General features: G+C 40.8%; 1 protein-coding gene and 1 long non-coding RNA gene across 3 annotated transcripts in view; one reads left to right on the forward strand and one right to left on the reverse strand.

The window, feature by feature from the left end:
* Window positions 1-25,000, reverse strand: part of LOC138972052 (uncharacterized) — a 542,426-nt gene that overhangs the window by 452,540 nt on the left and 64,886 nt on the right. Inside the window, exons 3-4 of the mRNA XM_070344892.1 lie at window positions 6,476-6,550; window positions 5,951-6,178 (exon numbers count right to left, since the gene is read on the reverse strand). Coding sequence (XP_070200993.1) covers window positions 5,951-6,178; window positions 6,476-6,550 — 303 coding nt within the window. The remainder of the gene's footprint in view (window positions 1-5,950; window positions 6,179-6,475; window positions 6,551-25,000) is intronic.
* LOC138970606 (uncharacterized) lies at window positions 8,637-19,995 on the forward strand. 2 transcript variants are annotated; one of them, XR_011457015.1, is made up of 8 exons: window positions 8,637-9,151; window positions 9,903-9,968; window positions 10,214-10,282; window positions 10,506-10,586; window positions 12,302-12,393; window positions 13,054-13,139; window positions 13,717-13,847; window positions 18,900-19,995. It is a non-coding gene; the product is annotated as an uncharacterized lncRNA (long non-coding RNA). The 2 variants fall into 2 exon arrangements; XR_011457014.1 differs by lacking the exon at window positions 10,214-10,282.

The raw sequence follows: 25,000 nt of genomic DNA on the forward strand, positions 1-25,000 counted from the left end.
CTCTCTCTCTCTCTCTCTCTCTCTCTCTCTCTCTCTCTCTCTCTATGCCTCTCTCTCACGCACACACACACACACACACACGCACACACGCACACACTCATTTGCAATATACAACCAGCCTACACTTGAATAACTGAGATTAATATAGGCACCCAAGCAACAGCAGAGAGAAGAAACTTTCAAACCATTACATTTATAAAAACATTAACTCACTGTAAGAGAGTTGGATCTTTCTTCCCGATAACTCTTGGCGGCAGCTTTTTGAATAGCTGTCCGTATGCGGCCTCTCTGTGTCCTCGATCCCCTTCAACGTCCCCGATTGCGCTAACAAACAACACGACCGCACCTGCTGGCCCTGTCCTGTCTCTTCTGACGGGTGGAGAAGATGAGGTTGAGCTCATAGTTGAGACATGAGAAAAGCCTGCTTAATTCGACCTGGGTATCGAAATGGACAGCTTTTAAAACAAAAAACAAACAAAAATGATGAAAGACACAATCTAAGAAATGGACAAACGGTTATTATTGACGGGAATGAATCATAAGTGAATACAATACGTGGCTTATACCTATCAGGCAATACAGCGCAATATCAGTTTATTTATGTCAATTGTAAAATGAGTTACACGTTTGGCATTTTTAAGAACTATAAATGCATAATTGAATCATTTTAAACGTGATCAGGTAAGAAAACAAACACATATACTTCCATTCGCTCAATTATTCACGAATACCACCACGCGAATGTCACACACACACACACACACACACACACACACACACACTCACACTCACACTCACACACACACCCACACACACACTCACACTCACTCACAAACACACACACACTCACACACACACACACACACACACCCACACACACACACACACACACATATATATATACCTAAGAAATACAAACGATCTGCATTCGAAGATTCAACCGGAGAATCTAGATATCTGATTCAACTGGTTGGAAAAGAATTGAGATCTGTAGTTACATCGGTGTTGCGGGTAATAGTCTACGTAAACTAATCAACAAGTCGCGTAGGGCGAAATTACTACATTTAGTCAAGCTGTGGAACTCACAGAATGAAATTAAACGTAGTCCGCCGCGAGTGCAAAAGGCAGTGAAAGTGACGAGCCTGTTTGGCGCGGAAGCGGTTGCGCTGTGCTTCATGGCACGCTTTACTGTACCTCCCTTCGTTTTAACTTTCTGAGCGTGTTTTTAATCCAAACATATCATATCTATATGTTTTTGGAATCAGGAACCGACAAGGAATAAGATGAAAGTGTTTTTAAATTAACTTCGAAAATTAAATTTTGATCATAATTTTATTTATTTTTTCATTTTCAGAGCTTGTTTTTAGTCCAAATATAACATATTTATATGTTTTTGGAATCAGAAAATGATGAAGAATAAGATGAACGTAAATTTGGATCGTTTTATAAAAACATTAATTTTTTTACAATTTTCAGATTTTTCATGACCAAAGTCATTAATTAATTTTTAAGCCACCAAGCTGAAATGCAATACCGAAGTCCGGCCTTTGTCGAAAATTGCTTGGCCAAAATGTCAATCAATTTGATTGAAAAATGAGAGTGTGACAGTGTCGCCTCAACTTTTACAAAAAAGCCGGATATGACGTCATCAAAGACATTTATCGAAAAAAAAGAAAAAAATGTCCAGGGATATCATACCCAGGAACTCTCATGTCAAATTTCATAAAGATCGGTCCAGTAGTTTACTCTCAATCGCTCTACACACACACACACACACACACACACACACACACACACACACACACACACACATACACCACGACCCTCGTCTCGATTCCCCCTCTTTGTTAAAACATTTAGTCAAAACTTGACTAAATGTAAAAATGAATGCAAAGACATTTATCGAAAAAAAGACAAAAAAGTCTGGGGGTATCATACCCAGGAACTCTCATTTCAAATTTCATAAAGATCGGTCCAGAAGTGTAGTCTGAATCGCTCTACACACACACACACACACACACACACACACACACACACACACACACACACACAGACACACACACACACACACACACACACACACACACACACACACACACACACGCATACACCACGACCCTCGTCTCGATTCACCCTCTATGTTAAAACATTTAGTCAAAACTTGACTAAATGTAAATATGAATGCACACAAATCAAGGACTCTTGTTGGAAAATACAATTGTTTTTGATTCAGATCCTTATTTTGTAGTCGAAATGTTTTTGTGTGTAGAAATACAAATGAGATCGATTGCATGCATTTTAGATTTCATTGTCAGTGCACGTGTGTCACTGTATCGGAACTGTGCGTCTCGACACATTCAATTAGCGTTAGTCATGTGCGTTTGCTTTACTTTTATTATGACTTCTTAAATCCTGAACGGAATTATTCAGCAGAGCCTCTTTGTTAACCGCCATAAAACAAAGTACCGTAATGTGCACTGCTGTAAGCGTAAAATTGACTTTCGACAAGCGCTTAGAACTGTACCCACGGAATACGCGCTATATAAGCTTCCTATTGATTGATTGATTGATTGATTGTGAGAGGATCCCTGAAATGCGACAACTCAGCTAAAATGTCATGTCGACGAATGGCGAACGAACACAGTACGTGAACCGAGCAAACACATTGCTTGACACAGTTTGGTTGCAATATGGAGCCTTGTTTGCAGTCACTAAAAAGTCATCTACGACAAGAATGTATTGCATAAACTGATAAAATAACTTACCAGATAACTTTCGTCAAGGAAGCGGCTGCTCGCCTCTATGAATTATGGGTGGTTGAGCACTTTGAAAACTTCCGGTTTACATTATGTTCCAAATACGGATATCCTACTATGCTGAAATACTACAATGAATTTTCAAACGGCTAACCTGGCTCCGTCCTTTCTGATCGGAGGGGGGGTGATTTTTTTGAAAATGTTAGTGAATAGACTCAGAATTTTAGCTGTAAAATGTCAATTTCTGTGAGAAAATGTAGACGAGGACCTTTAGGGTTCCATTACCGTTGATTTGGGACGGGCGGGGAATGGCTACAATTTTGAACATACAGCCCAAACTCACCCGTCCCAACCGTTCAAAGGAGTTCCGTTCAGGCCATGAGCGGCAGTGATTTTGTTAAAATTGTGTCATTTGTACCATTTTTCGATTTTTGCAAATTTACACTGTAGAATGTGTCAACTTTAATGTTTCACACTTGAATTTATCTAAAGAAGCATATTTATGCAATAAAATTGCCTTTTGTAAACATACCATTCGTGTTTGTGTTCCTTTTCATCGATTAGCGTGTGAAATTGCCGATTTTTAGACCCCAACAACTGCCATTTCTGTCACATGAACCATGCCGTTTTGCAAACGAACAGAAAGTTGATTACCTCCCCTATATCATTCAGCGAGCGTTCGTTGCAAAGAGGCGTTAACTTTGAGGCCCGAGCGGTTTCCAACGACTCGCAAAGTCACGGTGACTTCCATATATGGAGAGCGATTATAAAACAGGCCTGCCGATTCGTTCGTCCTGGTTACGTGACGTCCTCGTCGTCTGCAATGGCTGCCTTTTGTTGACATCTACTACCGAAGAAAACGTTTTGGAAAATGGTTCGTTCAAAGAAGTCGACGCTTAAAGCCACAGTAAGCCTCCCGTAAACCATCACAGATACGGTCAAGGTTTTACACACAGTACAAACACCATTTCATTTAAACACTCACCGATTGAGAACATCCTAGGTGCCCTCCGTAAAGAGCGAACAATTTTTAAAGAATTTATTTTTGCGTGGTTTATTTTACCCCTGAGCCATCGTGAACCCGTGTGACACAGTTTCCCTTTTTTACAATGTGAATGCGACTCGATGTGAGCTTATCTACAATAGCACGTTTTTATGCACGAAACAAACGGCTGTGGTTCACAAGAACTCTAGCGATGGCTTTTGACTGTTGAGAGGAACGGCGATATGCATAAACCGTCGTCTGCTACGACCCTTGCGTGACCCTGCTTCCGGGCTTTTCTTTTTTCAAACTTTCACCACTTCGAATTGTACTGATCTTGTCTTGATGAAAAAATAATTATGTTATGATTAAAGAATGTTTGTGTAACAAGCTGTCAATTCATTATTTAGATTTTAAAAGTTAGGTCCAGCGCAAAAAACGCACCACGGTCTAAAAACATTCTGATAATCATCGATCCACGGCTATCGCCAGTTTACATCGATAGAATGAGACCCAAAGGGAAGTAACTCATTTTTGACCTGAGTTCAGGATGGGTCCAAAAAGTGTTCGAGACAATCTGCAAAATTGCTCGCTCTTTAGGTAGGGCACCTATGATGTTCCCGTTTGGTGAGCGTTCAAATGGAAAGACGTAATATTATCTTCTTCCAGCAAATCAATATAACACTTTTTTAGTCTCTATCAACCTTAATTACAAAACTACGGACAACACACATACACTCTCACTCAAACACACACACACACACACACACACACACACACACACACACACACACACACACACACACACACACACGGCACATACACACACACACACACACACAAACACATCGAGCACGCAAACCACTAACTCTCTCTCGTTTGCTTTCTTTCTCTCTCTCACTCTCCCCCCCCCCTCTCTCTCTCTCTCCCTCCCCCCCCCCCCTCTCTCTCTCTCTCCCCCCCCCTCTCTCTCACTCCCCCCCTCCCTCTCTCTCTCTCTCTCTCTCTCTCTCTCTCTCTCTCTCTCTCTCTCTCTCAGGAATCCGTGTTATATTCAAAATATTTCCTTTGAGAAACTGCGGTTTATCACGACTTAAAAACAAAGGTTTATGTATGGATTGAACACTGGATTTCCCTTCTTTGAGCCAGGCGACGTCAGAGGCCGACCAAACTTTATATTTAGCGGCCAGCCGAGGCTACACAATGGTGCATATTTGTGTGCGTTTAATTATAACAAGAAGAGCAAACGCTCGATCGAGTCACTTTCGCAGTTCTGAATATTATATGAGGCATCAGATGGACAGGAAGAAATTGCTATTCACAACACAATGAGTCACGTTCACATAAAATTTGAGCCCGGTCACTTTTATAGTTTCCGAGAAAAGCCCAACGTTAAGTTGTGTGTTGCCGAACAGAAAAGGCTAGTTATCTCCCTTGTTTTTCTGATAACGTTCGTAAAAGGCTACAGATGTAAATACTTTGATGTAAAGAATAATCTTACAAAGTTTTAATCACATCCGATGAACTTTGTCAAAGATATAAAATGTCTAATTTTTCCTTTGACGCTGACCTGTGACCTTGAAAAAGGTCAAAGGTCAACGAAACCATCGTTAAAGTGTAGAGGTCATTGGAGGTCACGACTAAACAAAATATGAGCCCGATCGCTTTGATAGTTTCCGAGAAAAGTCCAACGTTAAGGTGGTGTCTAACACTGACCGATTACATAGAGTCACTTTTTCTCAAGTGACTCAAAAACTAAAAGAAATTCTAACCAGATTCGATTAATACATTGAATGTTATTTGTATTTTTAACCAAAATATGACATTTTACACAGATCTCGACAGTCTTTGTTTATCTTTGTATTTAATTTTATTTCTCTATGTTTGTAAGAACTCAAATGTTTAGTGTTCTTAGAATGTCTTGCTAGGCTAAGTTCTATTTAATCAGAGTATGTCTGCGTGTGCTTATACCTAGTGATATTGTAAAGCGCATAGTGCTTTTAGTTATGCGCTATAGAAATCTCCTTAGTAAATAAATAAATAAATAAACCTCGACCGCAAGCGTGGTCTCGGAGGAACACTGACTGTCTCGATCTCGATCTCTCTCTCGATCTCTCCCTCTCCCTCTCTCTCTCTCTCTCTCTCTCTCTCTCTCTCTCTCTCTCTCTCTCTCTACATATATATTAAAAAGCACAATAGCTCAATCACGTACAGCTTTTGGGGGCTCTTAAAGTCCAATGGAATTTGGCGATTGTGAAATAACCATCCAAATCACAGTACCACCAACCACGCTGGTCCTCTTCAAAGGTGTGAAAGCCGTTTGGTTTGGTGGGATAAAGAGAAAACCCGCCATCGGTATCGCCATTGTTCGCCCCGCAGGGCCCTGCTGAGTTGGGCCACAGTGAACTCGAATACGACAGTTTCTTGTAGACAATTTGTGCTGTGGACACAAACGAGCAAAGCGCGTGAGTAAGTGTGTGTGTGTGTGTGTGTGTGTGTGTGTGTGTGTGTGTGTGTGTGTGTGTGCGTGTGTGAGTGTGTGTGTGTGTGTGTGTGTGTGTTTTATTTTTCCTTACTAATTTGCATGTTGTATGCTTTATGGTCCCTTTATCACATCCTTACTTATTCAATTACATGCACCAATTTTATTTGTCTAAAAATTGTCAAAATCAATTCATTGATTAGTACAATGACACATCCATCCATCCATCCACACATCAAACAAGAAATGGCTTACCTAGATTGCTTTTCTCCGCAGGCTTTGTGCAACGCGGGCAGCTACAGGAATAGTTTGCATAGTACGCGGTAATCTCTGAAAAAAGAAGAACAAACACAGTAGCAAGCGCATGTGTGAACCCTTCCTCGGGAAGGTGCAATGCGTCGTCAAGGTTTTCAGAAACCATGAAGATCGTTGTCAGCACACCGAGTCTGACAAACGCCATTTCTCTTTAACTCATTGTCTCCCAGTGTACCCATTCATATGGCTCTATCTTACCTTGTACGAATAATATCCGTACACACAGCTAGTCACTTCAGTCGCTTCATGTAACGTCGATCTAACGCGTGCATTCCGTCGTGTTGATACGTGTGCAAAGTTTCGAAGCTCTAGCTTCAAACATATCCGAGATAACCCCAACGTTAAAGTTTTTACATTTAGTCAAAATGTTTTGCTGTTCTACCTTTATAAAATAAAGTCCAAGCGAATGTTGATTTCGTACTAATTGCCCCAAATGTGATTTTAATACGACCTGACATATCAAATTATTTAGTCATTCAAGCCTAAGAATATCCCAGAAACAAACACACGCCCCGCCCCAAACCCCTCCCCACCACCATCACTAACCTCATACTCAATACCCTTCAAATGTTGAGAGACACAAAAAACAGCATAAAAACCATAATAAATCATTTTTTTGACCTTGGTGACTCATTTGATTTGTTGTTGTAAATTTGATCAATGTGTGTTATTACTGGAGATTATCAAAACCTACAAGTGAGAGAAATGTATCGGAGAAATCCTCAATGTTAAGTTAATATGAACCGAACATGACCCCGCTGTGACCCCACAATTTGACGAGGGTCAAGCAAACTGGGGTCATGTCGGGAGATCATCGAGCCCTAGAAGTGTGTAAAGTTTTGAAGCTCTAGCTTTAAAACATCCGAGATAACCCCAACGTTAAGATTTTACATTTTGTCAAGTTACGACTATATTTTAACATAAACTTGGCCAACAAATTATTGCAACAATTTTCGCACGTTCAGAAAAGCGTTAAACCACAATCCATTTTAATTGAACTTTATATGCTGGAATGCCTGCCAAACGGTTGTGTGACGTGTCTAGTGTGTTGGCGAAGTGTCTTGTGCTTGTCACTTCTCGCTTTCAGCCCTCACCGCTGGCTAGCACCGTCTGTCCTTTTTAGGACAATGCGAAAAGAGAGCAGAATGCGTCAGTCTCTCCTGCCAGTACAATAACCTCTCCACAACAAGCCCTATGTAGTGCCTCCATCGCGGCGACAGGCGTAAACTGGGTACCGCAAGGCCCCAGGCTAGACTACAAGGACTCGGAGGAGGTTGGCCCCTAGACGTGCGGCATGCGGGCCCACCGGTGTGTGGAAACGCCCAAATCCCCACGAACCAACCTCCAGCTATGGGTCAAATAGCCGGGCAGGATAGGCTCGTCAACCCTGGCAGGCAGCTATCCTAAGAGAAGACCACTCTGAATTCAAAACGAGGGTAGAGGAGGCTCATCATCCATGGAAGGAAACTCGTCTAGGAGAAGGAAAACTCCGAAATGAAACCCACGCAGTCCCTCGAAGACGGAACGGCACTGGCCTTTTTTAGGCGGGGAGCAGACCGGGTGCCTACGCTATCCTCGACAAATGGTTGTGTCATCAACGAATATGCTGGAAAAGGTAATCATGTCTACTGTTCATATCATTTGTTCGATTGGTGGTACTTTGTATAGGCATCCCGTGGCCGCCTGTCAAACAAGGTCACCTCTAAAATCGACTTGACAAAAACCAATGCCCCGTATTTTAAAATCTGCAAAAAATCAGAATGTGCACTTACCAAACTTCTGACTACCATTGGAATGGCCATTCAATTTCCCGTTCAGAACATTTTGTTTAATGTACCTTACGTCTTTAGTATTTGTGAGCCTTTTGTCAAAGGCGGTAGGTGTCAACCGTTTCAGAGGCCAAAAAAGCACGTGTTGCGGTCATTTTTGAGGGGGTCCTCCACTGAGAGAGCCATATCTGCTCAAGTTCCCAATGAATTGCTTTGACAATTTCAGAGGTTATGACCAATAGGCTGACCAGAATGTGTGAGGATTTTTGTGAACGTGTATATTAAGCGTGTCGTATTACTATTAGTATTACGTAACCTTTCCAAAAGATTTAAAGATACTGGACTTGTCAAATCCAGGTGCACGGAGCCCCTGGGGCTTTTAGTCATACCTCAGGCATCTATTCCTTTGAATAAATACCAAGTTTCATTGACTTCCATCCAAGGAGTCAAGAACTTCAATTTTTTTACGAATTAATTTTTAACTCGGACCCGCCGGTCCTTGGCCTATTTCTTAATTATTTTTAGATCTGCATCATCTTGATGATCACCACATGCACATAGAATGACACGTCACAAGCAAACTAGGTCACACATAATTGATGAGCTTGTAGGAAAAAATGGAGGCTCATTCAGTCGTATCGAACCAGGGTGATAAGAAAAGAACAAAACGCAAGGGTCCCCGGCCGACTGTACCGGATTCAACCAAGAAGAAACGAAAACGCACTCGTGCACGTAACTATGACACGTCGCGCGTGTATATCGGTGAGGAGCTTGCGCGTTGGAACGAAGTGAAGAATTAATTTGGATTCATCACCAATCCGCAGTTTGCTCGTCACCTGCTGAACAAGTGGGTATTTTTTCATGCATTTCATGAGATGTTTAGGATGCTATTTATGTTATGTGATGGAAGTGTATATTGGACTTGTTTGTGAAAAGTAAATTGACCAAAGAATTACTGAATTAGGGTGGGAGGGATTTGTTGTGGAGCAGAAATGTATCACCGTGAGTCAGTAAAAGTGCCCGTTGCCCTGACAAACTGTCGATACTTTGCGTTCGGCGTTTGCTTTGATTACTGGGAACTTGCGTAAGCTGCTGTCTTGTTTAGTGTCGTTTAGTCATCATTGCTTGTGGTGTTGGGATTCCCAATTTATAACCTGTAAAAAGGAAAATGTATGCACGAGATGTTTGACGATTTATTTCGGATAAGCGAACCGTTTCTTTCTGCGGCCATTTGCGTCTGTTATGATACTATTTATAGAACTATGCAAATGAAATATTACAAAACATAGATCTATCGGCGCATTGTGCGATTTCTGCTCTACACTGTGTGTGTGTGTGTGTGTGTGTGTGTGTGTGCCCCTGTGTTCTATGTGCCCTCGTGTGTGTGTGTGTGTGTGTGTGTGTGTGTGTGTGTGCCCCTGTGTTCTATGTGCCCTCGTGTGTGTGTGTGTGTGTGTGTGTGTCCCTGTGTGAATGTGTGTGTGTGTGTATGTGGCCATGTCTGTGTATCCCTGTGGTTGTGGCTTGTGTTTTTCATGAGTCTTGAACATTATTTATTTATAGGACATTTACTTAATTTTTCTTATTTTGTGAATCAGCATTGAGGCTACAGCAACAATGCCAAGCAGAACACAGGCAGGCGGTACTTCTTTTGATCTCAGCAGGTAGTTGTATGTTTTAAATTATCAATAAAATAAATAGTACAAAAAAAGTCATAATTATATTTATAGAGATATATATATGAAGATGGAAGTGTGTTTGTTATTGGTGTAAAAGCCAAACAGTTAGTTGATACTAAATAATATTATGATTTGTAAACGATAACAATTAAGCTCAGGCTGCTGGGCCATAGAATATCATGCCTCACGCCTAACGTATATCACGTATACATCATGTCTTTTTTTGGTAGGACGTTGTGGCAGTTGTAGATTAACAAGCATTGAAATGATGATGGTGACCAGGATGTTCTGAGAAGAGGGTGAGCTTGCTTGTTACATAATTCATATTTTGTATTTTTTCATGTTTGAAAATATGTGTCACTATCTGTGTCTAGATCATCAGAAAATAATGAAGAAAGCTGCGTGAAATAACAAATATTCTGAGAAATGGTTTCACTTAGACTAGAGTTAAAGTATAGTGGTATTGTAGTTGAATTTGCAGGAGAGAACTGTTGATTAGTTAACATTATATGCTGCTTTCAGCGACAAGAAGTTTCATGGATCAAGAGCTGGTAGGACTGTGAAGCAGAAAGAGCTATCTCAGTCTTTCATTGACCCACTAGAGTGAGTTGTTTTTGAGTCACTTGAGAAAAAGTGACTCTATGTAATCGGTCAGTGTTAGTCTGTCCGGCCGGCCGTCCGGCCGGCCGTCCGTCCGTAGACACCACCTTAACGTTGGACTTTTCTCGGAAACTATCAAAGCGATCCGGCTCATATTTTGTTTAGTCGTGACCTCCAATGACCTCTACACTTTAACGATGGTTTCGTTGACCTTTGACCTTTTTCAAGGTCACAGGTCAGCGTCAAAGGAAAAATTAGACATTTTATATCTTTGACAAAGTTCATTGGATGTGATTGAAACTTTGTAGGATTATTCTTTACATCAAAGTATTTACATCTGTAGCCTTTTACGAACGTTATCAGAAAAACAAGGGAGATAACTAGCCTTTTCTGTTCGGCAACACACAACTTAACGTTGGGCTTTTATCGGAAACTATAAAAGTGACCGGGCTCAAATTTTATGTGAACGTGACTCCCAGTGACCTCTACACTTTGACGTCTGCTTTGGTGACCTTTGACCTTTTTCAAGGTCACAGGTATGTCTTGAAGGAAAAAAATTGAAATATCATATCTCTGAAACTATTCATCGGATTTGATTCAAACTTTATAGGATTATTCTTTACATCAAATTATTTACATCTGTATTGTGTTGTGAATAGCAATTTCTTCCTGTCCATCTGATGCCTCATATAATATTCAGAACTGCGAAAGTGACTCGATCGAGCGTTTGCTCTTCTTGTTCTTTGATAAATATTGTGTGGGTGTGTTCAAAACACATGCTGTTTGTTGTATACGTATTAAAACAATATTTATAAAATAAAGTTGATTAATGTGAATACTGCAAATTTCTGTGTATGATAAAATCCTTTTATGGTTACAAATGGGTATTGGGATTTGTTTCATTTATGATTGATCAGAACAAATACATTCCTTTTCTATTTTCTTGAACTCTGTGTGTCGATCCTGCTTGGCCAAAACTATCTCATTCTCATTGAGTGAATGATAAATTCTTCAAATAAGTTTTTCTGTTTTCTGTCAGGAACTGGTTAATTCTGTAGATTCCAATAAGCAATAAATTGTGCATTGAGTAATTATTTTTCAGGTCATTATTGGAATGTTCAGAAACTGCTTTGACTATTGTAGGTATAGGGGCTCTTTGTGACACATGTACCCATTCATTAATCTTACTTAATTATCTTAGTTTTCCCTCAATCATTAGCTTTCAGCATTTCATTGTTATGTGTAGCAGCTCAAGACAGCTACACTAATGGTAGTACTAATTGAAAAGTGTAGTGGATCTAAGACTAAGAGTTGATAACATATGTTTCCCATGGCTTTACACAATTTGTACTACCTAAAGCAAAGGAGTGCATGTTAGTTTTAAAACACATAGAGAATACCACATGGTTTGCTGTGCTGTACCAGATTGACAGGAGCTGTTTTTTCACATATTGAACTGCGAGCGAAAGTGAGGTGTACAGGTGCCATGGTCGCATGCTTTGCGGAGACTGCAGGCTTGACCCATCTCAGTCTTTGGGGATGGTTACCCGAGACTATTTAAATGTAGTCTCAGCAATGACTCATGGTTTGTCATGTTGATCTTTTAGTTTGGTAACGACTGACTAAATGTTTTATATTGCTTCACGCACCTTATTTTTTTGTTTTTAGAGCCCTAATAGCTTGTGTAATTTTAACTGATATTGTTTTTCTTTGGTTAGCCTCACAATTGAAGTTACAGTTGAGTCTGGAGAGGATCAGGAGGACTAGATGATCCTGATTATGATCCCAACATCACATTGACAGCGATTCTGTAAGAGATTTGTTATTCTGGTGTTACCTGTGATGGTTGGCCCCTGCGATGAGAGGACACCTCCCTTCAAAGGACACCTAATATTGTCCTTTTTCTATTATCTCTACCAGATTATACCTGTTATGACAGGCCCCCTGCATTGCAGGTACATTTTTGTCCTTTCACCGCAGGTATCACTGTACTTTTTTTTCTACTCCCTTTGGAATATTATGGTGTTAAAATACACAGTCTATAACAGTATTATCACAGAAGGGATGTCGTTTGGGTCGGCACTTCTGCCAATCGCCGATTTATTTTTACTTTATTCGAAACTTTCATGTCCCTATCGGCCAAATGTCCAAAGAGTATTCGCCTAAATCTGCCAAAGTTTGTCCATTTTTTTGTATTGGTCAGGCTTAATGCCCCTCGGACCATGCACCCATACATACATGCGTGTGTACCTGTGTGTGCATGTGTACACTGTACGTGTGTGTGTGTGTGTGTGCCCTTGGTGTTTGTGGCTCTGTCTGTTAGGCCCTGTGGGTGTTGGTTGTGTTTTCATGAGGTTTTTAAATGATTATTTTATTGGACATAATAATAATATATGCATTGTGTTTTTGAAAGTATTGTACATTTTTTTTAATTGCTCATTTTATTTATGTTTTACATTTTGTGAATCAGCATTGAGGCTACGTTCATACTGCAACTGTGCCAAGCAGAACACAGGCAGGTGGTGCTTCTTCTCTTGATCTAACTTCTATAAGCAGGTAGTTGTATGTTTATATCCAGCAGTTAATAGTACACACAGAATAAAAATCCCCATGCACGGTCTCACATCCACACACAAAATCAGGAATGCATGCAATTTATTTATTATTTATGAAAAAGCCAAACAAAGTAATAGGTCAGTCAGTTGATAGTTTATATGATCTGTAAACGATGAAAAAAAGACAGTTGCAATCCATCTTATTGTGCAATTGAAGATTGATCGATTCCAAAACAGGTTTATGGGGAAAACGTTGATTGTGAAGTTTCTTTGTTTTCTCGATACAATATGTATGCTGTTTGTTACTTTATGAATATAATCTTGCCTTAAACACAACAATACTTGTTGCCTGTATACTTGTTTCATAACTATGATAAGTTAGTACAGGTGGAGCAAATTAATGCTGAATTAATTTCATTATCAGACTCGGTGATATTCTCAATGACATTGTACGACTTCTTTCCTAATTTGTATATACATGTACCTTGGATCTATTATGTACATGTACTGTCTGTTAGTGTTATTTTAGGTTCAGTGTACTTAACGATCTAAAAATGATTGACCTGAATAATTTTTAGCCATGGTGGTCAGCCTATATACCTGGGACTTCTGGTATGACAACATCAACACCTGGTGCATTTGCTTATGGACTAAAGGTGCATCCATCTACTCCTGGAGTATGAGACATATCAGCCGCAGAGCCTGAAAGGTACTTGGTTTAAAGATTTTGCCTTTTTAAAGTTCTCAGAATTCACTCATGTAGAACTTTATCCCATGGTCAAAAGATGTTATGACAAAATTGCTGTCTCAGTGTGACTGAAACTAAAGAATGCACTTGACTTAATTGAATGCAATATGCAATTATGATAAGAATAAAGAAAGAAATATAAAATATAAAATATCTGTTGCAAAAAAATCACACCTACAGATTTGCCACTTTGTGGACAGGCCTTGCATAAGCTGAAATTGATGTAAACCAAATATGAAGTAATTCGGCGGAAGGCTGTATCAGTAATTAGCATTTTTGTGGGTTGCATTTTGCGGTGTCAACCTGTGCAATACATGCTTTCTTATTTCATATCAGATAAGAACCCCACATTTCTACTTTTCTGTTTTTGAGTATAGTATACACTACTCGTCATAAGAAAAACTACACAGATGCGTTTGAGGTCAGATCTTTCTGATGAGGCTGTTGATTGTAAAACCAAATATATCACTGAAAAGTTCATTAATTCCCATACCTTGTTCACAAAACAGATTGAGTTTACATGAGGTAGTGTCAATACAGTGGAACCTACAACACAGACACATCCCAAAATCGAATTCGCAAAATCAAGGTTCCCGCGATCAAAAAATCTAAAAAAATCAGAACTAAATCGAAACATGTTTAGCATGTCCTTAGACAGTACAATCAAATCTGCATCCAAATCAGTCAGTGTTGTTCACATATCTTGTCTAACAAGGACGCTATGGCATGCTGAGCGGTGTAGGCGTCAATCCTCTCGGCAGGCATAAAAGGCAGTTTTTGAAGCCGTTTTAGCGGGTAATGAGACAAAAAAATGGTACATTTGAGTAACTCGCAAAGCATTGCCTTCAAACTTACGAATACGGGGATTTGTGCAAACACATGTCGTAAACTACACACGAAATACCAAGTCATTAGAGATATTAGTTCTGCTGTTAGGGGCGGGGATATAGCTCAGTTGGTAGCGTGCTGGATTTGTATTCAGTCTGTTGGCCGCTGTCAGCGCGAGTTCGATCCCAGGTTCGGCGGAAATTTATTTCACAGAGTCAACTTTGTGTGCAGACTCTCTTCGGTGTCCCTACCACCCCCCGTGTATACTACATTGGGTGTGCACGTTAAAGATCCCACGATTGACAAAAGGGTCTTTCCTGGCAAAATTGCTTAGGCACAGTTAATAATTGTCTACCATACCCGTGTGACTTGGAATAAGGCCGTGAAAGGTAAATATGCGCCGACATGGCTGCAATCTACTGGCCGTATAAAATTTCATCTCACACGGCATCACTGCAGAGCGCCTAGAACTGTACCCACGGAATATGCGCGATATAAGCCTCATTGATTGATTGATTGATGTTATGCGACATACCAGAAAGAATTTTGATAATAAAGAGGTACCCTGTCCGATTGAACAGAAACAAATTAAAATTAGCATGCATTTAGAAAAATGAAACCTTCAATTTACCTTTAAATTGAAAACAGTTTTAACATTGGCTGTTTACAGCGCACTTGTTTAAACGCACACACAAATTCTTGAAAAATGCTTTTTCAAGAGCCATTGATCAGTTAAGTGTGTCGGCAGTGAGCTTTGCTAGGCGTAGGCCAACATTTGCGCTCAGCGCTCGGAATGAGTCAACTTCTTAAAAAGTACTTTCGCGTTGAAATCCTCATACCACCCATGTCTGATAAAATATGTACAGTACATGAAATGTGAGTATGTGGCGCATCTGTCATTGTTTTTGAAGATTTCAACAAATCATTTTTTTTGATGAGTCAGCAAAAACCTACCGTCAATTTAATTTGTTTCTGACATGACAAATAACAGCAGACCTATTAAATGTCTCAAACAACTTGAAACTCAGTATGCACTTTACGACATGTGTTAGCACAAACATCCGAAAGTTTGAAGGCAATGCCAGGGGTGGGATTTCTTCCCTCGGAGACGGATTCCCAGGAAGAATTTGGCAACTTTTTTTTTATACCTTTTTTTTTGTGTTAATCCCTGGCAGCTGTTGTTTACACTGGGTTCATGTGAGATGTAGTTGTGCCAGGTCAGCCACCTTTCACCATGTCAGAGTGACTAACAGGGGGCAGCAATGTCATGTCATGTCATCCAGGGGAATGTGGCATCATAGTTGCTATTTGTAAACTCGGCTCACCCACATCTTTATATTCTCCTATTGCAGGGATTCACAAACCTTCAGTGCTGTGGAACAGAAAACTTGCATTCCTGATCTATGAACCAGCGGTATTTAGCTTCTGATGCATTGAGCCCTTTAGAAAGTTAGCAAGTGAAACAGACTTAAAATTAAATAATTTTTTGCAGCTCCAATTTAAAGTTTTTGTTTAACTTTAAGGAGATGCTTCTAAAACTCTTCTTCAAATGTGTACCACTTGTTTTTGTAGACCCCCTAGCAAGAGTGATACAACTAAACACATTCAAGTATAGAGGTTTTTGATTTTATGCATTCATTTACCCCCCCCCCCCCCCCCCCCCAATAATATTTTTTAAACAAACAAAATTGTGTGCTGTTTTCAGAGTCAGAAGAGGCTCAAATAACACCTATTGCATTGCTAAAATTCATTTTCAGCTGGATACTTCCAAATACCTTTAAGTTTACAAGATTTTTGACTCACATGCGAAGCAAAAGTGAGTCTATGTACTCACCCGAGTCGTCCGTCCGTCCGTGGATGTCCGGACGTCCGTCCGGAAAACTTTAACGTTGGATATTTCTTGGACATTATTCAGTCTATCAGTACCAAATTTGGCAAGATGGTGTATGATGACAAGGCCCCAAAAAACATACATAGCATCTTGACCTTGCTTCAAGGTCAAGGTCGCAGGGGCCATAAATGTTGCCTAAAAAACAGCTATTTTTCACATTTTTCACATTTTCTCTGAAGTTTTTGAGATTCAATACCTCACCTATATATGATATATAGGGCAAAGTAAGCCCCATCTTTTGATACCAGTTTGGTTTACCTTGCTTCAAGGTCAAGGTCACAGGAGCTCTTCAAAGTTGGATTGTATACATATTTTGAAGTAACCTTGACCCTGAACTATGGAAGATAACTGTTTCAAACTTAAAAATTATGTGGGGCACATGTTATGCTTTCATCATGAGACACATTTGGTCACATATGATCAAGGTCAAGGTCACTTTGACCCTTATGAAATGTGACCAAAATAAGGTAGTGAACCACTAAAAGTGACCATATCTCATGGTAGAAAGAGCCAATAAGCACCATTGTACTTCCTATGTCTTGAATTAACAGCTTTGTGTTGCATGACCTTGGATGACCTTGACCATGGGTCAAGGTCACATGTATTTTGGTAGGAAAAATGTGTAAAGCATGTGAGTCGTATGGGCTTTGCCCTTCTTGTTTTAAATGTTGTGCATCTCCAATTTTAAGTTTTTGTTTAACTTTAGGCGAGGAGATGCTTCTAAAACCCTTCTTGAAATGTGTATACAACTTGTTTTTGTAGACCCCCTAGCAAGAGTGGTGCAACCAAACACCAAATTCAAGTATAGAGGTTTTTGATTTTGTGCATTCTTACACATCCCCCCCCCCCCCCCCCATTTTAATTTTTGTGGTAGCTGTTATCAGTTTTAAACCTGGGAGAGGCTCTAATAGAATACTAATACAGTAATAGCCCCTCTTGAATTACTAAAATTCATTTTCAGCTGGTCAGTTACAAATATATAATATATTATGCATCTCTAAAAAAAACTTGTTTGTTGTAAGATTTAGTCAGGAGAGGCCACCTAAACCCTCCCTATAAAGTATAATGCTAAAATTCATTTTCGGCTGGGGGGCACTGCCACCCTAGACCCCGGCCTTCCAAAATGTTTAGTCCTGGCAATATGTTGGGCTCCCACCCATGCTGAATGGGTTTGTGAGTTACTCAGATGTATCATTTTTTTGGTCTCATTACCCGCTTAAACGGCTCCAAAAACTGCCTTTTATGCCTGCCGAGAGGATAGACACCTACACCGCTTAAGCATGCCATAGCGTCCATGTTAGACAAGATATGTGAACAACACTGACAATGACTGATTTAGATGCAGATTTGATTGTTCTATTTGAAAGGGGGGGGGGGGTGCACTAATTTGAGTTCATTTACTGGATTCATGGCCCATGTTGTGATGGGTTCTGTTGTTGTACTTATGTCCGTCTGGTCTGAAGGCATACTCTCCTAGCCTTCACCAGATCATGTGTTGGACTACACAGTCCGGATGATGTGGGTCGTGTATGACCCATACCTTCCAAATAAGGAGTCAACGTAAAAAGCTTGGGTCGTACATGATCCACGCAATCCGAATGGGGATAAACGTTTTGCCGCCTCTTTGCAGAGTATGCATCGTACACGACCCACGCCATCAAGGATAAGGATAAACAGCGTGAAATTCCTTACGAAGTTCCAAATGGGTCGTCTTCGACGAGTCAGCAAAACCCCACCGTCAATGAAAGCTTTGTGCCAAGGCTAGAACTGTTTTCACGAGAAGGAATGTGCCTTTAATCTCTTTTGCAGCACAGAGCTAATATTCCTCAGCACACAGCCTCTTGGTTTTCCAACCTTTTCTTTGTATTTGTGTTCTTTGTTGCCACACACGTTTTGGGTCTTGAACCTTCTCTGAAGATGTGTTGACATCAGCAGCCGATGGCCCAAATTCGGGTGATCCGCCTAGTATAGGGTCGTCATCCAAAACTGGTTCTTGGTTAAGGTTGTTCAGGGTCGTGTTGGGAAGGGCCCAGAGGCTCCGTGCCCCCCCCCCCCCCCCCCCCCGCCCCCCTTTTTTGTTTTCATGGTCGTTGTGCAGGTAATCCAGATCAACTTTGAGAACTTATCTTCTTTGTTGTCAAATGTGTCATCCTGAAACATACATTGAGGAACATGTTTAAACGATTTCAAAAACAATGTAAACATGCAAATAAACTTGTCTGTGTGTGTGTGTGTGTGTGTGTGTGTGTGTGTGTGTGTGTGTGTGTGTGTGTGTGTGTGTGTGTGTTTTGCAGGTGCTTCACACACACAGGCCGAAGTGGAAGTCATTACAGAAGACTTGTGGCTGTTTCCTAACTGCGTGTGTGTCATAGACGAGACGACCCGTGACACTTTGAGCTTCAAGAACAGTTCATCAAATTTGTGTTTGTTTTGTTTTTTTAACATGTTTTTACTTCTTTTACTTTCATATATATAGTATTACAATAACATCAAACACAAAAGACTGTGTTGAATGTATCTTTAAAAAAAATAGAATAAAGAAAAAAAAGAAAGCACAGTAAACAGTCACACAGCCCATTTCAAATTTATATAAAAAGAATACTATACATCTCTTTTCTTATTAATTATGTAATATTATATTTCTAAAGTCTATTTGCTTTTTTATTCCGCTATTTTTCTTGCCATCATTGACGCTCATTATCTTTGTGTGATGTTTGACATGGATGTGAATTTAAGGAACAGTGATACAAACGTTCAACATTCACACCTAATAAATCAAAATACACTGAACATTCCCCCTGCCAGATATCTTCCAGACTTGCACAATGCAACTGTGCATGTGGTTGTTGGTAATGAGTTTTTTCCCCACAACCAAGTGAGTGAGTGTGATTGCATTATGCCTAATGGGTGGCGATGCCCACCTGGTCACAATGGTACAAACGGAACACATGGTTCAAACCACAGCTCCAGACGGAATGATGATGGACTGAAAAGGTTTTACACATACCTTGTTTACATGGTGTACAGTAAGCTCACTTGATTTTAAATGTCTGGTATATGTATCATACATCCCCCCCCCCCCCCCCCAACACACACACCCAAGGCCAAAGCATACATCAATCTCCACTCCCACCGATCTATTTTTATTGTTAGATCTGTAAATTGAACAGGTTTTTGAAGCTACAGCATACAGGCTGGTGTCAAGCTTACCCGATTTGTGGCTGAAGGTTGTTTCTTGATGACACTGACAGGCAGAAGAATTAAATGCTCTTGCAAGTACTTTCACTTTGGAGTGTAGATGTCATCTGTCCCTGTCAAGTCCCTTATTACGAAGGATTGTTGTTTGTCTTGATGGCATTAACTGGAGGAAATAAAAGCAGCAAAGCAAAATTAGTATTTGTCATCTCTCTCCCTCTTTCTCTGTGCATGCGTATGGCTGTGTGTGTGTGTGTGTGTGTGTGTGTGTGTGTGTGTGTGTGTGACGGTATGTGCGTGTGTGTGTCTCACAGTATGCATGAGCGGGGTCACAGTGTGTGTGCGTGTGCGGTTTTTTTGGTTGGCAATGAGTGCGTGTGTGTGTTATTGTTTGGTAATTTCAAGGCAAGAGAGCCTTCTTATGCGAATACCCCAGTGACTGAGTCAGCCACTATTTGCCTTGTGTTCGTGACTAAGCTAAATTTGATTTAAACCAAGAGCATAAAGATGACTGAATGCTAACAGTCATGAAAAATGATCGTTGCTGCTGCGTTTTGTTTTTCTCTATCATTTCAACTACGCAATACATTACGGTAGGGTATAAATCAACACATCACTAGACTCTGAAACTGACAGCATTTTCCCAAACAGATGACACATTGATTACAGTATGATAGAAGTTGTCAGATAATTTTACACTGTAAAACTAAAAGAGGCAATGTGCCAAGAGGTAGATACTGTACATGTTTTGAACGTAGAACTTGAGTTCGGCTAAGGCAGATTTGAGACAGGAACAGGAGAGAAATGTAGATCTACATACTTGCCTTCAAGACAAAAGCGTACAGCAAGGAAAGCATAGAGACAGAGACAGACAAACCATCTTTGATACAGACCTTACAATACATGAATGCAAACAAATCTAGATCCAGACGCTTACCTTTCATTTCACCCCACGTCTGCTGCATGGACAGTAGGAACAGGTCCCGATGTTGCTGGTTTGTGTAGTTTTTACTTCCATGGTTCCATAGATTCCAACTCCTCACCAAGATTCAGGTTTATGAAATATTTCGGTTCCGAATCGGCAAGTTTTGATGCTGAACTGACCGCCATTTGATGATTTGTAAAGTGGGTGTCGACTGAAGTGCGCTCAGGGACTGGAACTGGAAGTTCCTTGCGATCCGTTCGGAATAGATCCTGCTGTATTTCAAACGGATGGGCCGAGACGGGTGCTATCAAGCTTGTGAGACGTACGGTTCGCATGCTACACGGTCGGTTTGTGGTCAGTTTCGGGCGGTCCGTCTCAAACGTACTGGCGAATCTGATCGTGTATCTTGGCATCAATGATCAAAGCAGACGACGCTTACGTCACGAATCTGTGCGTACACCACGTAATAACTAGTAGTACAGCGCACCTATGATTGCTGCTTACTTGATGCTCACAATAATGACCATAGATTTGATTTTAATTGTATTACACTCCTCAGTGTCTCTAGTTTATGCTGTAAAAAGTCCCAAGGAATCTTCGGATAGATAGTATTGTTTTTTTGCCTGTTTTGTTGGGCCTACGTCTCGGTGAGCGGACGCTCTTGTGCGGCGGAGATCGGAATGCGGTCGCATAGTTTTACTGCAACGCGCGTGCAGCCGGGAGTTGAGTATTTTTATCCTCCGTCCCATAACACCATTTCTGGCAAACAATAGGGCTTTGTTTCCACTTCTTTCACACTGTGAAGATATCTAACACCATGTATGGGCTAAACAACACGTTTGGCGATTGATTGCTGTATAGATCTAGTTGATTAGCTCAGTGTAGTGATTTGATTTGACTAGACGACTCCAAAACAAAGATGGCTGCTGAATCTTCGAGCAGCACATTTGTTGAGTCATCGACGAACAAAACAGAGGTAAGTGAGCACATTTTACGATTAATAGTGCATTACAGTAACAATTGAAGCAAAGTAGGTAGAAAAACTAACATGCATACGCCGTAAGAAGTTTTTCGTGCTTCGTACTGTACTGTTCAAAGTGATTCTGAAACTGAAAGTGAAAGACGAACACACTACACAGCACACTCATGTGTACACGCTTTCTCGCCCTGTTACAGACACCCATCTAAATTAATATAGATCTAAGAAATGGTATGGTATGGTATGGTATATATTTATAGTCACGGCAGAGTTCTCTGCGTGAAATTCGGGCTGCTCTTCCCAGTGATAGCGCGTCGCCATAGTACGGTGTCACGATTTCATCTTTCGCCTGTGTACATATTTCCCCCTCGATATATACGCAAGACTGAAATGTTGTTTCCTAGTAAAATTAAGAAGTGAAATTATGTATGGACGAAAGGCATGTCAGTTTCTTGCATTTGAAGAAAATTGGTGGTGAAATTTAATAGATTTCATCCCCAAAATCGATTTCTTCGAAAACGTGTACCGAGTGGTTACGTCCCTTGAGTAAGAAGGAAACATTGTGGGATGAATCAAATTTCAAGTTAAATAAAACAAATTGGTTGGACAAATTTGGCCCCATGAATGTAGGGTACACAAGGTCGCTCATCAGTACAATCGAAGGGTGTTTTTTTGTTCAGTGTAGAGTTTATACTAGATCAACGAGGCCGAGAATCGAAATACAGATCAACACGGCGAAAGATGAAAACGTCACACCGGCACCACCCCCTTTTTTTTCCCTGTGTGCATTGTGTATTTGTTTACCTACTAGGTTGGGTTTTCTACAGAATTTTGCCAGGGACAATTTTCTTGTTGCCGTGGGTTCTTTTACGTGCGCTGAATGCGTGTTGCACACGGGACCTCGGTTTATCGTCTCATCCGAAAGACTAGCACCCAGACCACACCACATCTGGTCTAGTGGATGGGGGAAAGGTATAGGCTCCAAACAAGATTCGAACCCATGACCCCTCAATTTCTAGCTGGGTGCATTACCACTACACTATGCCACCACTTTCAGGGAATGGAGTCAGCACAAATGTTAACTCCGGGAAAATATCCCCCTAGGCAGATTCGAACTCTCGTCGTCAGATTACAAATCCTGCGCACTACTGACTGAGCCCCCCCCCCCCCCCCCCCCCCCTGTATGTAAATATAACTGTGTATATTTAAAATCTGAGTAACAGGCGCTCAGTTTCGACTCATCTATTCGTCAAGCGTCCAGCATACTGCTGATCATTATTGATTTCATTTTTCCCCTTGTTGCAGAACATTCCGTTGAACCTGGATTGTGCGATCTGTGAACAAGCGACAAAACCAGGGGATCATGTGAAATTGACTGAAAAGGGCTGCTCTGGGATAAACTCTGCTAGCATAGAACGAGGGGACAACCTCCAGGTCAAAGCAGGACAGCTGGTTCACGCAAAATACCGCAAGGACTACACTCATCACAATTCCATTGCAGCATTGAAACGGAGTGTGAGAGAAGGGACCCCCTCCCCAGTTAAGAAGAGGAGAAGCCTCCGGTCTCATCATAATTTCGACTTCAAGGCTCAGTGTCTCTTCTGCTGCCAAAGCACAGAGCCTTTGAGGAACAGAAAAGTTGAGAAACTAATTCCAGTAAGAACAGACTGTTTTCAGGAATCTATTGTGAAAGTGTGTGGGGTGAGGGGGGATGATGACAAATGGGCCAATGAAGTCAACAGTCGCCTGGCATTTGCGTCTGACTGTTGTGCCTATGATGTAGTCTACCACAACGTGTGCAGCACTAATTTTCGAAAAGGATCTGGAATTCCTCAGTCTTTCTCTGATGAAGCAAAGGGGAAGAAGCCAAAAGGTCGTCCTGAAAACCCAGTGATAAATCGTGCTTTTCAAGATGTTGTCAAGGTTCTGGAATTTGGAGATTATGAACAGGTAACACTTCCAGACCTGGTCTCCGTGATGCAGCAATCCCTTGATCAAGTTCATTCTTCTTCTGTTTCATGTCAAGTCAGACATGAAGGATGTGTTCTTCTCCTCAAGCAGGGAAAGTACAACAAGACTTTGGGACATCAGATCAACGCAGAGCCGTCTTGGCCCCAATGTGTGCAAGAATATCTTATTTGCGCATGCATTTAGTGGCTGTGACACAACTTCTCGGCCTTTCAGTGTCGGAAAATGTGTCCCAGTGAAGAAACTGCAAAAAAAGAACAAACTGTTTGAAAATAGTGCCAAGGTTTTCCTGCAGACTAATTTGGATCACCAGATGATTGCAGAGACAGGAGAGAAACTGTTAGTCGACATCTACAAAGGAAATGATGGTGACACTCTTGACAAGCTTCGGCTGGTAAAGTACCACGAGAAAGTATTCACCGGCTCTAAGCAAGTTCAGCCAAAAGTCCTGCCTCCTACTTCAGCTGCAGCCACAGGGTCTTTTACCAGGTTCAGGAGTGGGCTTGTTTGGGTACCAGTCTGGAGCTCATGCCTGAAGAATGGGGGTTTCAGCTTCAGCGGGGACAGCTGCTTCCTGTTCACACTGACATTCCTCCAGCCCCTGAGGAGTTAATGAACATCATCAGATGTGGTTGCACTACTGACTGTTCCTCACAACGCTGTAGTTGCCGGAAGGTCGGCCTTAGCTGCACAACTGCCTGTGGACAGTGCCGTGGAATAAGTTGCCTCAATTCGATGCTTCCCATGGATGAAGAGGAGGAGGAGACTAATATTTGAGGTAGGAGTCACTAGGACTGTAGAAATACTTCAAATAGAGTCAGATAGGTATCTAGGTTGAATTATGCATCATGTAAGGGGTTTTCTTTGTTATGATGCTTTTCGTCATCAGGTATGATCACCGTTACCGCGGGAAATAAAGTCCTTACTGAATATTTCATCAGCATTTGACCGGAAATGGATTTTAGCTTAATATTCTTGTTATTCAGCTCAAGCCCTTTCATTTGATATGCAGCATGATAGGGTTCTCATTTTTTTCCAAGAAATTGCTAATTTTTTTTAAAATTTTTTTTTTAAATATCGAAAAAGCCCGAAAAAAAATTAATTGTTCCAGTTTCTCACCGGGACTTTTCATATGTGTTTTTTCTTGGTTGGTACTATGTATTGTGATATAAATCAATTCTATGGTCATTATTGTGAGGTGAAATCATAAGTGGCCTGGACTATAGGTTAATTTATGCACTCGCGTGAACAAGAAACTGTCGAGCTTCACAGATGTCGTCGTTGGGTAGTTTTGGGTTTGTTTTACTACCATAGGTGGATTTTTGAAC

The sequence above is a fragment of the Littorina saxatilis genome, linkage group LG7 (assembly GCF_037325665.1).
Source record: "Littorina saxatilis isolate snail1 linkage group LG7, US_GU_Lsax_2.0, whole genome shotgun sequence".
In the NCBI taxonomy this organism is placed as follows: Eukaryota; Metazoa; Mollusca; class Gastropoda; order Littorinimorpha; family Littorinidae; genus Littorina; species Littorina saxatilis.